Genomic DNA, 14,973 nt, shown 5'->3' on the forward strand with positions numbered 1-14,973 from the left:
GAGGAGACTGATAAGCGAGATTTTACATTTTATTTAAATAATCGATTAGAAAGAATTTTTTGATTATTTTACTTATAAATGAAAAATGCAAGGAAAATTTTTTAAGGTTGTATTTGGATGTTAAGGTAATTTTAAATGATCAAAATTGATCTATGAATAATAATATTTTATTGATTTTTTTAAGATGTATTTGAATATAAATAAGTTACAAAATTTGTTTAAATATATTAAGATATATTTAATTTTTTTTATGAAAAGTTAAAAATTAATAAATTTTATCAATAATTAATTTTAAATAAATTAAAATTTTCATCGACCAAACATATCATAAACTCCGACAGACAATGTGCATTATGCCGTGCAATGGGCCGGATGGAATATGATACTTTTCCACTCTCCGAAACAAAAGAAAACAACAGAGTTGGCAGCAAAATAACGAAGAAAACAAATCCTATAATTTTTGTCGTTTTGTTATCTCCCCTTACGTGTATCGACAGTCCAATGATCGTGATTAAAGCTGTTTTCATCAGAACGCAGTGAAAGAGATGACCATGGCGATGTGCAGGGCGAGAGCACTTGTTTCTTTCTCCAAGTGCAAGCCTACACTCTTATCCCCTCTTTTTCATTTCTCTCCGATACGCCGTTTTTCCTCATCTCAGTTTGAGGTGAGCTTTTCCTCTTCTTCTTATTGGCCTTTTAACAGCTTTTATATGCTCGTCTCCTTAAGCCAATAGTTCTGGGTCCTTTAGGCTCTTGGATACAAATGATCAATTACTTGTGCTGATTCTCGGTTGGGTATGTGAGAAAATTGATGGGCAAATGTTTGTTTTGATGGTTCTTCGTCTGGATGTATCTATGGCACCTATAGAAAACATGACAATTACTTACAAAAAAAAAAAAAAAACATGACAATTAAAGCGGGAGAATAAACATGTTCAGTTAGTATATATACATACATAGATACACGTCTGCCTAAATACATATGTGTATTCTTTATTCTTGTGAACTGTAAGCTACAGAATCCAGCTGCTTTTTCGCAATTTCATGTTGTCTTGAGACCTTTTCCCCTTTTCATCTCTTTGGTGGGATTTACTTCTAAGAGTAAAACAAGCTCCCTGGGGCATACTATTATTTAGTATACGTGAATGAAAAGCCAGCTTCTTTGTTGTGAATGAAACAGTTTTTGTGTTTGAACATGAACTTTGTTACTTCACGGGCTTTGATAATTCAAACTTATAATGGGATGCATGTTTTAAAGGAACAAATCAGGCTCTGAAACTGCTAAGCGTGATTTGGGCTTCCAATTCTGTGTTACTCTGCAATTATTTGCAGATATATGGAGACCTCCTTTTGTGGGGGGAGGGATGGGTTCTATATTGGACTCTAATTGAGTTTAGTGATGCCTCTCAATTGGGCATTTGAAATTGTATGGGCTACCTGATTATTCTTGCTTTTCTAGTATCAAGTTAGCATTGACCACTGTAGATTTTTTTAGCTCTACCCACCTGAAAATCTGGTGTTTTCCTTCCTGGTTTTTAGATTGTTATGCATTTTGCGGAGTTACTTCTCAAACCATTGATGTATTACAGAGTGTTGGGTTCATAGGGCTGGGAAATATGGGCTCCAGAATGGTGCATAATCTAATAAAGGCAGGATACAAAGTGGCCGTTCATGACATGTAATGTATTTAGTTCTTTTCTTTTTTGAATTCTTCATGACTTGCCAAGGGAAAAAAAAAAAAAAATTAGTCAGACTTCAATTAATTATTTCATTTGTACATTTTGAAACGAGATGATTCACTCGGTGCAAATTCAAATTCAAATGATTCTGTATGTGTGGAGGCCAATGAGCTTGTAGTTCATAGCAGTAAAGCCCTTTCAAGTGTGATATTAGTTAAATTGGGATATTTTATTGTTTTCAGAAACTGTAATGTCTTAAAGAAGTTCTCTGACATGGGAGTTTCTACAAAAGAAACACCTTTTGAAGTTGCAGAAGCAAGTGATGTCGTAATTACAATGTTGCCATCTTCTTCTCATGTGAGTTTTAATTTATAAATCCATCTCTCTCTCTCTCTCTCTCTCTCTCTCTAAAAAATCTATTTCATTGCTTGTTGCTGTGAATATTAGTTTGATGACTGAATCAAAATACTGAAAATTTATGTAGGTATTTGATGTGTTCACTGGACCAAATGGTTTGCTTCAAGGTGGAAATCTCCTAAGACCATGGTTATTAATAGATTCATCTACCATTGATCCCCAAACATCGAGAAAGCTTTCCGTGACTGTATCTAAATGTATTTTAAAGGAAAAGAAAGGTAAAACTAGTAAATTAAAGTACTAAGCAGACTGTTTTAACTTGACTTGGCAGCTAGTGATTCCGCATTCTTGCTTGTCCATTATATATTTTAGTTTATCCATTTGCCTATCATAATTTACTTCTCTGATCTATGTGTGCAGATGGCCATTGGCATAGTAGTGCTATAAAGTAGTGTATCCACAGAGTAGGGATGTGGAGCACTCATTAGTTTTTTAATGTCTTCTCCTCTCTCTCTCTCTCTCTCTCTCTCTCTCTCTCTCTCTCTCTCTCTCTCTCTCTCTCTCTCAACTTTGTTCAAGATCCATACGGAAGAAGAAAATAGAAGGAATGATAAACTAATTACATAATGAAAGAGTTACATATGTAAAAAGTTGGGAAACACTCTTGGACAACACCAATTTCATAAACTAGAATACAATCCTGCTAAGGGTGCTAGGTCTGAGAATCCATGACTCTTGGGTACTGAGTTGACAAAAAAAAAATCCTAATCTGAGTTACTTGCTCAAACGGTAAGCTAATATGATTTATCTAATTCATGAAACATTCAAAATAAATATTAAAAGTACCATCCTTATCTATGAGGAAAGCAAGAGATATAAACAAAGTATCCGTCAAGTATTAAAATTACGAAACTACAGGGTGGAATGAAAGAGTGCCACATCCACTGAATAATCTATTATTCATGCATTAGAGCTTTCACGACATGTACCATAAATCTAGACATATCTTAAAGGTATGGATCACTTTAGCATGAAATACGTATGTAGCATCATACTCATCTTAAAAATTAGAGTTGCCTTTAAACTACATTTTCATCTTGCTTTGAGTAGTGGATGCTTTCCATGAAACTTGCCATGGTATTAAATTTGAATCAGAGATCAATGTGTTTGAATTTTTTTTTACATTCTTTATATTGGGGGGAGGAGACTAGAGTTTTGATAAATAATCTTGTAATTTTTATCTTTAACCATATCGTATGTCGCATTTTTTTTTTCTATATTTAAGGACTGGCTGATTGTGTTATTTGTAGATCATCGGGTGAACCCTGTCATGTTGGATGCTCCTGTGTCTGGAGGTGTTCTTGCTGCAGAAGCTGGGACACTTGCTTTCATGGTATAATTGCGCTTTTGACCTTTGATGTCCAGATGTTTAATTCATTCTGATTTAATTATGGTGTTAAGATTGAAAAATGACACATTGCCATCATGGAAACACTTCAGACTTTTTCCCTCAGTGATGTATATATTTCGGGCACCAAAGTTTTGTGTCCTGGTAATAATCAATATCTTAACAAAGACTAACATTTGTCCAGGTTGGTGGGTCTGAGGAAGCTTACCTGGCTGCAAAACCCTTATTACTTTCAATGGGGAAAAACACAATATATTGTGGGAAAGCAGGAAATGGTTCAGTAAGTTTTCTTCTTTACTGGAAGTCACCACATTCTGCTGTTGTTTCTTTTTTAATTTTGTTCATATTGAGTATATGTATGTGTCAATAATGATAGAGGAAATTATTTAAGACTCGGTATACACTTTTAAATCAGTTTGTTGTATTTCCCTTCCGAGGCCGATCTTACTTTGCTTTTGCCTGTTTCTGATTAACTTGGACTAACAGAGAATAATACGTCATTGCACATTGTTGGGATGAGACATTAAGAAACAATAGGATATTAGAGAATGAAGATCTCATATTGAAACCATGTGGCTTTTTATTTATTTAACAAAAAATAAATCAATTGTAGGTATTGCCTATTTCCATTCCTTGTATTCTCATCTTTCTAGGCAGAATTGAATGTTGAATTGGAGCCACTTTAAATGCAGTCGCATGAGAGATGAAATCTAACTTCAACATTGCTTGGGAGTGTCAAATCACACCCATATACCATGGTAGGTTCCACCAACTGGTTAGACTCATCAACTCTTCCCAAATTAGTTGTATATCATGATCAATATTAGAACCATAAACACCTGCAAAAGCCCATTCAAAGTTGTCATCAACATTTTAAAAATCACATGCTACAGTATATTCTGCCACACAAACATCAATTGTTTCCACTGCCATTCCATTCCACATGAGTAATATTCCTCCTCATGACCCTCTCGCACCCATATAACACCAATTCATATGTTGACAGCCTCACTAGCTTTATTGTTTATACAATAGCCCTAGACAATCTCCAATTTAGTCCTTCCAGTTCCTAAGTTATTAATCCTCGATAGTTTGTCCTCTCATTCAGCCCTCATACATTCCAAGACAATATCTTAGGCTTCATTCTCAAAAAGATGTTTCCCTCTTCTTTCTTCCACCTCTACTATAGTTACTGTGCTTGTTATCATAATTAATAGAATGCATCAACCTCTTTAATTGTCAATTTCTTCTATTCAAAGATCTAGAAGAAAACATACGGATTCTGATTAGATTTAATGGCAGTAACAATGCCATAAACTCTTCCTCAAACCCCTCACAAGCCATCAACCTTTTACCTTATGCAAAACTCTCTCTGATGACTCCTATGACTCTGAAACAACCTCCTCAATGATATCCAAGGGCAGCAATTCAATAAGGTTTTGTTTGGATTCTGGCACACAATAGCTTCCATTCCTCCAGCTTTTTAGAATTCATGGAACTGCGTTCTTTTTTTCATTCCCCGAGTTGGTTGTATCCTTTTTTTTTTATCAGTAAAACAGTAGTATTAATAATAATAGGCAGTATATGGGGGGGATGGTGTACTAGAGAGGGGAATGGAGCGTATGGAGTGGGGATCTGGAAGCAAATAAGAAGAGGGTGGGGGACGTTTGTCAATCATACTAAACTCTTGGTGGGGGAGGGCACACGTATAAGATTTTGAACGGACATTTGGTGTGGGGAGGAGGCATTGAAGGATTCTTGTCCATCGGTATACCAAGTGGCTTGCGATCAAGAAGCTTCGGTGGCGGACCTAGTGGTTCGCACAGGGGATCAAGTCGTTTGGAATGTCAATTTCTGTAGAGCAGCACATGATTGGGAAGTAAACACTTTCGCGGAGTTCTTTAACCTCCTGTATTCTATGAAGCCGAATGGTTTGCAAGAAGATAAGCTATGATGGAAACCTACGGGTAAAGGTACTTTCTCGGTTCGCTCTTATTATAAGGCTCTTACAGTTATACCAAACTCTCCGTTTCCATGGAGAAGATTGTGGAAGAATAAGGCGCCTCCCAAATCACTCTTCTTCATGTGAACAGCAGTTTTGGGTAAGATATTGACTACCGATAACTTGCGAAAGCGTCGGGTAATCATTACTGATTGGTGCTGTATGTGTAAGAAAGATGGTGAGTCCGTGAATCATCTCCTGCTACATTGTGAGGCAGCTAGAGTATTGTGGTGTGAAGTTTTCAGCCGAGTAGGACTAAATTGGGTGATGCCGAAGTCAGTAGTGGAATTATTGGCTAGCTGGGCGATGCCGGGAGGTGATCCACTAATCAAAGCTGTGTGGAAGATGGTACTGATCTGCATTATGTGGTGCATTTGGCAAGAGCGTAATGAACGAACATTCGAAGATAAGGAGTGGACTATGGAGGGGATCCGTATCTTATTTTTCAGTACTTTATTCTTGTGGTCTCTAGCTATAGACTTCAATGGACAAAATGTACATGACTTTCTAGTGACTACTATAGCCACCTAGATAGGTCTTATCTCTTGTATACCATCTTGTCTACTTCGGTTATGCCTATTATTATTAATAAGATTGTGTTTACTTATAAAAAAAAATAATAGGCATAGCCCAAGTAGACAAGATGGTATACAAGAGATAAGACCTATCTAGGTCGCTATAGAAGTCGCAAGGAAATCATGTATATTGAAGCCATTAAAGTCTATAGCTAAAGTCCACAGGAATAAAGTATTGAAAAATAGAGAACGAAGCTCCTCTGTTGTCTGCTCCTTATCTTTGAATGTTCTCTCATTACGCTCTTGCCAAATACACCACATAATGCAAATAGGGACCATCTTCCACACCGTTTTGATTTGTGGATCTCCACCCGGTATCACCCAACTGGCCAATAATTCAACCATTGACTCCAGCATCACCCAATTTAACCCTACTCGACTGAATACTTCGCACCACAAGGCTCTAGCTGTACCACAAGGCTCTAGCTGTCTCACAATGTAGCAGGAGATGATTTACTGACTCACCAGCTTTCTTACACATACAGCACCAATCAGTAATGATAACCCGACGCTTCCGTAGATTATCAATAATCAAAATCTTTCCCAGAGCTGCTGTCCAAGTGAAGAAAAGTGTTCTGGGAGTCGCCTTATTCCTCCACAAGCTTCTCCATGGGAAATGAGAATTTGGTATAATTGTAAGTGACTTGTAAAAAGAGCGAACCGAGAAAGTACCCTTACCCGCAGGTTTCCACCACAACTTATCTTCATGTAGTCTATTCAGCTTCATAGAGTACACTAGGCTGAAAAAAGCCACGAAGCTATTTACTTCCCAATCATGTGCTATTCTACAGAAAGTGACATTCCAATCGACTTGGTCCCTTGAACCAACCAAGAGGTCCGCCACCGAAGCTTCTGGATCACAAGCCACTCAGAAAACAGAAGGAAATGAATCCTTCAGTGCCTCCTTCCCACACCAGATGTCTCTTCAAAATTTCATGCGTGTGCCCTCCCCCACCAAAAGTTTAGTATGGTTGGCAAACACCCCCCACCCTCTTCTTATATGCTTCCAAATCCCCACCCCATAAGACCCATGCCCCTCTCTAGTGCACCAGCCCCCCCATAAGCTGTCATGTTTGCTATCAACTACTAATTTCCATAATGCTTCCGGTTCCATATTGTATCTCCATAACCATTTCCCGAGAAGTGTCTGATTAAAAGTTCTCAAGTTCTTTATCCACAACCCACCTGAAGAAATTGGTCTGCATACCTTATCCCAACTAATTAAGTGAAACTTGAATTCATCCCTCATCTCACTCCATAGGAAATCACGGTACAATCTTTCGATCCGTGCCGCCATAGAAGCTGGAATAGGGAATAAAGACAGAAAATAAGTAGGTAAGTTAGAAAGAGTACTCTTTATCAGGGTCACATGGCCTCCTTTCGGCAAGTACAATCTCTTCCATCCAGCCAATCTCCGCTATATTTTGTCGATAACTGTATCCCAGATAGATACGGTTCGTGAAGCAGCCCCCAACGGTAGTCCCAGATAGGTCATAGGGAGAGCAGCAACCTTACACCCCAGTGTGCTAGCCAACTGTCGAGTGCTACTGACATTCCCAACTGGGGCTAGCTCTGATTTATCAAGGTTCACTCTCAAACTTGACGCTGCTTCGAAGCATAACAGAAGTGCTTTCAGTGTCCTAAGTTGTTCTTGTTCAGCCTCATAGAAGAGTAATGTGTCATCTGCAAAAAGTAAGTGGGATATCGAGATAAGATCCCTATTCAGATCACCCACTGAAAATCCAGTCAACAGACCGTTGGTAACTAAAGCCATTAACATCCTACTCAGGGCCTCCATGATGATGACAAAGAGAAGTGGGGACAATGGGTCCCCCTGTCTTAACCCTCGCGAGCTGTTAAAGAAGCCTTTTGGACTACCATTGATCAAAATTGAAAATCTTGCCATTGAAATGCACCATCTAATCCACCTACACCATTTTTCCCCAAAGCCACACCTCATCAGTAGATAAGTGAGGAAGTCCCAATTTACGTGGTCATATATGCCTTTTCCATGTCTAGCTTACAGATAATACCTGCAATACCAGACTTTAATCTACTATCCAAGCATTCATTGGCTATTAAGACCGAATCTAGAATTTGACGACCCCTAACGAAGGCATTTTGTGGCTTTGAAATTATCTTGCCAATGGCCTCCCCCAACCTGTTTGCTAGCACCTTTGAGATAATTTTATAAACCCCGTTAATGAGGCTAACAGGTTGTATCCTATTGTATACCTCTTGTATATTTGGGTTCTACCCGTCTGTGCTTTGAATAAGATTACATTATTTATCAAAAAAATTAATACAAGCGAGTGAAGCATCATAAAAAATTTTAAAGCATACCAAAGAGCTATTTTAGGTCCTATCAAGCATCTTTCACTATCAGAACCATTTATGAAGGAAACCTTATTGCTGTGGCATAAGAATAAATGATTAAGATACTCTCAAGATGTCCAATGGAGAGCTAAAGACTATCACTTGGTAGACTCCAAGAATCAATTAGATTGTTCAGTTGGTTTGTTGCCTTAGTATTTCACAGTCTGATTCATGTGGTAATGGAGATTTTGATCACTTGATTTTACTTGGTTCTCTATGCAGTGATTCTGTGGCATAATTTAACATATTCTACCTCTTATTTTCTCATCTCCAATACGACTGACCGTATATGTATCTTGACACTGAAAGTATTTCTAGCTTGTCCATATATACATGTATGTTTGGATGGGAAGGTATCTGTCTATTATTGTAATGCAGATATGGACATGAGCATAACTAATTGAATCAAATGGATCCAACCCTGGTCAACTCAAGTTTGAATTAAAAACAAATACCTTGATCATGCTTAAGTCTTCATGTTGCTTGTGTGGTAGTTCCCCATTCATGAGTGACATATGGCAAATGTTGTATGCTGAGAAAGGTGGAAACTTTTAAGGTAGGATCAAGTTATATCTGTCTGGGCATTCTCATCAGGTCTCCTTCCCTTGCCCTTATTCGTCACAAGCACACACTTCCCTACTACCTGTATAACAGTCCATCAACTGAAGGAAATATGGTTCACAGCTTGTTCTTGAACTTGTGCTTAATTCTTACCCTATCAGATTTTGCTGCGCGTATTTTACGCTTTGAGCATCGTTGTTGTTTAGGCAGCAAAGATCTGCAATAATTTGGCAATGGCTGTTAGCATGCTTGGTGTCTCAGAAGCCCTTGCTCTTGGTCAGTCTCTGGGAATTTGTGCCAGCACTCTGACAAGAGTATTCAACTCTTCAAGTGCTCGCTGTTGGAGTAGGTATTTAGCACTTGTCCACTACTCACCTGTTGGTGAGATTCGATACTCTTAAAGTGCTTACTGTTGGAGTAGGTATTCAATGTTTGTGTATGTGAGAGTATCACTACTTTGAGCAAGACCACATTGGAAACACCAGCACTCTAAATCAATTCTGGAGCTTGTGCAAAACGACAATTTTAATGTGAATAGATGCTAAAGGAAATAAAATTGACATGGTAGCACTTCCTTAAAGTACTATTGATTTGGTAGCACTTCCAAAAAATTAAAGAGAAGGAAAGAAAAAAAAGGTTCCTTGCAGACACATAACATAGTTTCCCGAACTTGTCTTTTTCTTCCTTTCACTTACCTTTGTGTTTTTTTTGGATCTGTTACCATTTTCAATCCCAAAAGCTTTCTAAGAAGCGGGCCAAAAGTGTATATCACACATCATCAAACAAATAAAAACCCATCAGAAATATTAGCTTCAGTAAAGCATGAGATGTCGTAGATCAATAGTTGTCTGAAAGATTTTTTTGATAAGAAGTCATCTTTAGAGATTTAGAAGATAAGTATAATTGAGTTTCTCTCTCAAATGAGATTTCCCTAGTGGAACATAAAAAACTATGCAAGCCAAGAGCAGCCACATTCCTGTATAATGACTACAAAGAAATTGGTGGATGTAGGAACCCATGGCCAACCAGATCCTTCAAGTGCATGTTGCTTTCTACCACATCAAATGTTAATGTGGCTCAGTTTTAAGAAAATTTAAATCTTATCTAGGTAATTAGTATTTAAGACTTTTTAGTACTTACAGAATTTGAATGGCAGTGACAGTTACAATCCGGTTCCTGGAGTGATGGAAGCAGCACCCTCCTCGAGAAATTATGATGGTGGGTTTGCATCTAAGCTAATGGTAAGTGAGTTAACACTATTGCTTTTGAGAATATAATTGTATTAATATCAATGTACAAAACATGGCCATGTGCTCAAAGATGTCTTGAGCCTTCACCCTCAGTTTCATTTGGTTGCTCAATCATTGGGAGGTGGGCACTTTATCCAGTGGGCCACAACTTAGATGGGATGTGAAAACCTATGTTGTGTTCTGCGAGAAGATATATCTTTTTATTTAATCAAGATCTAAGCTCAGTCAAGCGGTATAGTCTATGCATAAGATTGACTTTATAGATATTTAATCTATATTCCTCATTCATAATGCGACACCAGTACTTGCATCGCACTCGATTGTATAGAAATGGACACCATTCATATTGTCAGGAGAAGTGCTTATGTTTGATCTCTCATTTTCCAATGTCCTAAATCTAATGCATATGGTGTTACCTCCTCCCATTAGGGCAAGGAAAGAAAATGGTAAGGACATACTAATATCTAAAGAAACAAGCCTAGCTTCAATCAAAATGACCAAAGAAATAAAGAGAAAAGAAAGGCATGCGTGCACGCGCACACACATATGTAGACTAGTTGTAACTTTGGGATAAGTATGGAAAACTCTTCTCTTACATCAATGTGCTCGCACACTATAATCAATGTCTAAATTCATTTTCCTCGTCTAGATGTCATGTATATGTTAGCTAACCTTCTCTAATTTTGGAAAATTACACTTTACTTTCTTAAATTACCGCTCCATTGTTAAATATACGAGCAAACTATAACTAGTTACATTCCACCCTCTAAATCCAAGTTTATATGTTTGCCCTCTATTAGACTTAGGCATGGTTTGGTTTAAGAAACCTTACAAATCATCTCATCTCAACGTCCAAATACCATTCAAACAGAAATATTTTTCAATTTCAAATTTTCAACATTTCAACTTTTTCATCTAATCATTATTTAATCATTTCAACTTTCCCAAACTTCCAAATAAAACTAAAAAAATAATTCAACATTTTCAAATACCAAAACAAAAATAATATTAAAAATTTAGATTTTAACTTCTTTAACTTTATAATTTTTTTATTCAATTTTTTTTCTCTTTTCTCAAAACCCGATAAAAATCCTAACTACTATTCACAAATTATCTCACTAGTATTCACAGATTTCTCATCACATCTATGTAACCAAACGAGACCTTAGTCATTATCTTGGATGGAAAGACATGTAGTGAGAAATGAGCCTAATATGCAAAACCAAAACCAAAACAAAACAGGAATTTAGTCACATTCTAGTTATTTCATTTTTTTTTCTAGCTAAAGTAACAGAAATTTGGATTTGGAGATGAATTGTAATTTTGTAAGTAGTTATAGTTTGGTGGTGTGTTCAAGAATGAGGTGGTACTTTAGAGTTGTAAAGTTTAATTTTCGTTGAAGGTTCTAGTTCTTTGTTATAACATTAAAATCAATCTTCATTTCAATATAAATGTGTTTTCTGGTTCGTTTTAGATGGTCAATTCATGTGCTAGCTTTTGTTAATTATGCATTCTTTAATATCAATTATTCCTTCATGCCATGGAAGATCGTTTGAGACAAGCTGGAAAATGGTCTTAATTTCTCCTCCAATAGTCTTTGGATGATTGTACACACAGCATGAGTAGTTGAGCATTCATGCTTATGTTCTTCTATATGATGCAGGTTAAAGACCTAAACCTTGCTGCGGCATCGGCCATTGATGTTGGTCGAAAATGCCCATTGACGTCCCAAGCTCTGGAGATGTAAGTGTTTTGGCCTTTATATACCAACTCCTGAACCTAATAAATATAACCTCAAGTGTAATACAAATTATATTTTCTTGTACATAATTTGTGTAACATTTTGCCTTTTAATCCTAAACTATTTGTTCATTTGTATTCTACCCTAAAGTTTCAATTTGAGCAATCAACCCCTTTAACGATGAGATCGGTTGCAATATTGCTCCATCATTAAGGTTTCTCAAATTTGCAGTATAGTTAACCTTAAAGTCATGTGCTTATCACATCATCACATAAATGGGTATATTTATTTTAGAGTTACGATACATACAGTCCTAAAATATGCAACTCATGTGCACTACTTCTTTTGAAAAGAATGAAACCCACTAAGAAAAAGTTAGTATTTTCATGTGAATCCCAGTTTTTTTCTACTTTTCAAATTGAGTGTACAAGACTTATACATTCCGGGACTATATAAATTATTTTCCTTTCTTTTTATCTTTTCTTCTGTCACATGTTAAGCATATAAATTTAATAAATATGACTGGAAACCGAGTAAACTTTAATTATTTGCTACAGATATACAGAACTCTGCCAGGATGGCCATGAGGCCAGGGACTTCTCCTGTGTTTTCCGTCATTATTACTCAGGCATGGATGAGTTTTAGTTCAAGCAATAAAGTTTTCTGGAAGAAGAAGCTCAAACCTTGGAAAAGCTCATCTTATCCTTTTTGTGTCATCATACCCTGCCATTTCACGGGCTTCATGTTTAACTCTACTCCTGTTTGATAGAGTTGTCTGTTTCTTTATGCTAGTCGAATTTGGTGCTGCTGTCGTTTGTCTATTTGACATAAAAGGATGGTTGCAGAAAGCACTGTAAAACCTCTCTCTCTCTCTCTCTCTCTCTCTCTCTCTCTCTCTCTCTCTCTCTCTCTCTCTCTCTCTCTCTCTATAACAGTTTGGAAAAAGCTTCAATAAATCCTTTTTGGAGCTGATTCCATTGACAAAAAGCTTCAATAAATCCTTTTTGGAGCTGATTCCATTGACATCTCCTTGAGGATGTAAATCAACTTTTTTTTAAGGTCATTTACATCTCATTTTTATTTCTTTATATAATGATTACTTTTTAGTATTTTTGGATCAACCTCTATTGTTTTAAAGAAAAACTCAAAAGTTGATGGACAATACCACCTTATTCTAGTAGGATGGGCCTAGGGGTGTGATATGTAAAATTACTCCATTTACTACAATTTAGAAATATGTGCTAAATATAGCAAAATAAAATAAGAAAATAGACTTGATTTTTTTTTTTTTAGCAAGAAAATAGACTTTGAATTAAATGTAATAACGAAATTCATAGGGTGTTTTATCTTTTTCCTTCATTTATGGTTACACGAAATACCTTCTAGGGCACATACCATTTTGAAAAATTCATATGCTTTATCTTTGATTTAAGCTTTTCTTTTACATTATTATTATTATTGGCAAGAATAAACACAAAACTTTATCTGAAAATGCTCTTGATTTTTTTAGAGGCCTTAGATATGGCTTGTTTGGACACTTAGGAGATGTTTGGAGAATGCAATGATATGAAAACTCTTTAGATAATAGTGAAATAGTTTGTAAATAGTAGTAAAATTGTCTGAGTTAATATATTTTATTGGGTTTTAAAAAATGATAAAGAAAAAGTTGAATAAAAATATTATAAGATTATAACATTATTATAATATAATTTCTTAATATTATTTTTTATTTAGAATTTGAATAAGTTGTATTTTTTTTATATTTTGTTTGGAAATTTGATAAACTTATAATGATTAAGTAATAACTAAATAAATAAGTTGAATATTTGAAATTAAAAAATGTTTTTGTTTGAGTGATGTTTGGAAAGAAGTTTTGAAAAACTTTGAGATGAGATGATTTGTGTTCCTAAATAAACCCTTAGAATATTTCATAATGTATTTCAACAGTAGTAAAATTATTTGAGTTAAGATATTTGAATAGATTTGAAAAATAGATATACTAAAGCCACAAATGGGGATCCCGATAGCGGTATCTTTTTTATTTAATGATTAAGGAAGTGTTTTTAATGATGTTGTGAATTTTGTTAAAAAAATATTAAAAAATACATGAAAAAAAGAAAAAAAAAATTTGCACTTGTGAGGATCCTAGTCAGGATCCCCCATGTGTGACTACACTTTAGAAAATGAGAGAGAAAAAGTTAAATAATAATATTGTAAAGTTAAAATATTATTTTTACTTTGAAATTTGAAAATTTTGTATTATTTTTGTGTTGTGCTTGAAAGTTTGTAAAAGTTATAATAATTAGGTTATGATTTGATGAAAATGTTGAATATTTAAAATTAAAAAATATTTTATATTTAAGTAATGTTTGGAAAGAAAATATTTGAGAATTGAAAATTCCTTATTACACAAAAAAGACCTTAGCCTTTGAGCCATCTTGATGTCCAGAAAAATGCAATGAGTACAAGAATAAAATTATAAAAGGAGCATTTCAAAACAAAGTTCATTTCCTCAATTTTTTTGTTTTTGGAAAATGATACAAATTCAATTTTTTATAATTCTTTACACAGTTTTTTTTTTTAAATATGGATTATTTTTATAAAATAATTTATAAAAATAATATCATTTTATAAAAATAATATTATTTTAAAATATAATTATATAATTTTTTTTTTTTACATCTTACTCTTTTGGATTGTAAAAGTTTTTCATCTAATCTTATCATTACAACTTTCCTAAATTTTCATACACATTATAATAAATAATTCAACTTTTAATTAAACTTATGAAAAAAGTTTATTTCATCAAAATAGTTACAATATTCTTATTTATTCATTTTATAATTGAAGAAAAATACAAGTCCCTCAAACTACTGTTAAACTTTTAATTACGCCAAACTTTATACTAAGAAATTGTGACATACCCAATTTAAAAATCATTTTTTATAATCATTTTAAAATTAGAAATATACATTCTTAGTAAAATATTATAAAAGAGAAAAAATTAAAAAAATAAATCATGAT

General features: G+C 34.9%; 1 protein-coding gene across 3 annotated transcripts; it reads left to right on the forward strand.

The window, feature by feature from the left end:
* The first annotated feature begins 381 nt into the window (after positions 1-381).
* LOC122276100 (probable 3-hydroxyisobutyrate dehydrogenase, mitochondrial) lies at positions 382-13,058 on the forward strand. 3 transcript variants are annotated; one of them, XM_043085568.1, is made up of 10 exons: positions 388-665; positions 1,590-1,678; positions 1,922-2,036; positions 2,164-2,314; positions 3,347-3,429; positions 3,629-3,724; positions 9,165-9,307; positions 10,115-10,199; positions 11,872-11,951; positions 12,507-13,058. In XM_043085568.1, exons 1-10 carry the CDS (start codon positions 546-548, stop codon positions 12,592-12,594), a joined length of 1,050 nt encoding a protein of 349 aa, XP_042941502.1. In that variant the 5' UTR covers positions 388-545; the 3' UTR covers positions 12,595-13,058. The 3 variants fall into 3 exon arrangements, 2 of the variants coding, with proteins under 2 accessions (XP_042941502.1, XP_042941503.1); XM_043085569.1 differs by having other exon boundaries at positions 389-665; positions 1,540-1,678; XR_006228752.1 differs by lacking the exon at positions 12,507-13,058 and having other exon boundaries at positions 382-665; positions 9,165-9,339; positions 11,872-11,907.
* Positions 13,059-14,973: the final 1,915 nt, after the last annotated feature.

This window comes from Carya illinoinensis, chromosome 9, assembly GCF_018687715.1.
Source record: "Carya illinoinensis cultivar Pawnee chromosome 9, C.illinoinensisPawnee_v1, whole genome shotgun sequence".
In the NCBI taxonomy this organism is placed as follows: Eukaryota; Viridiplantae; Streptophyta; class Magnoliopsida; order Fagales; family Juglandaceae; genus Carya; species Carya illinoinensis.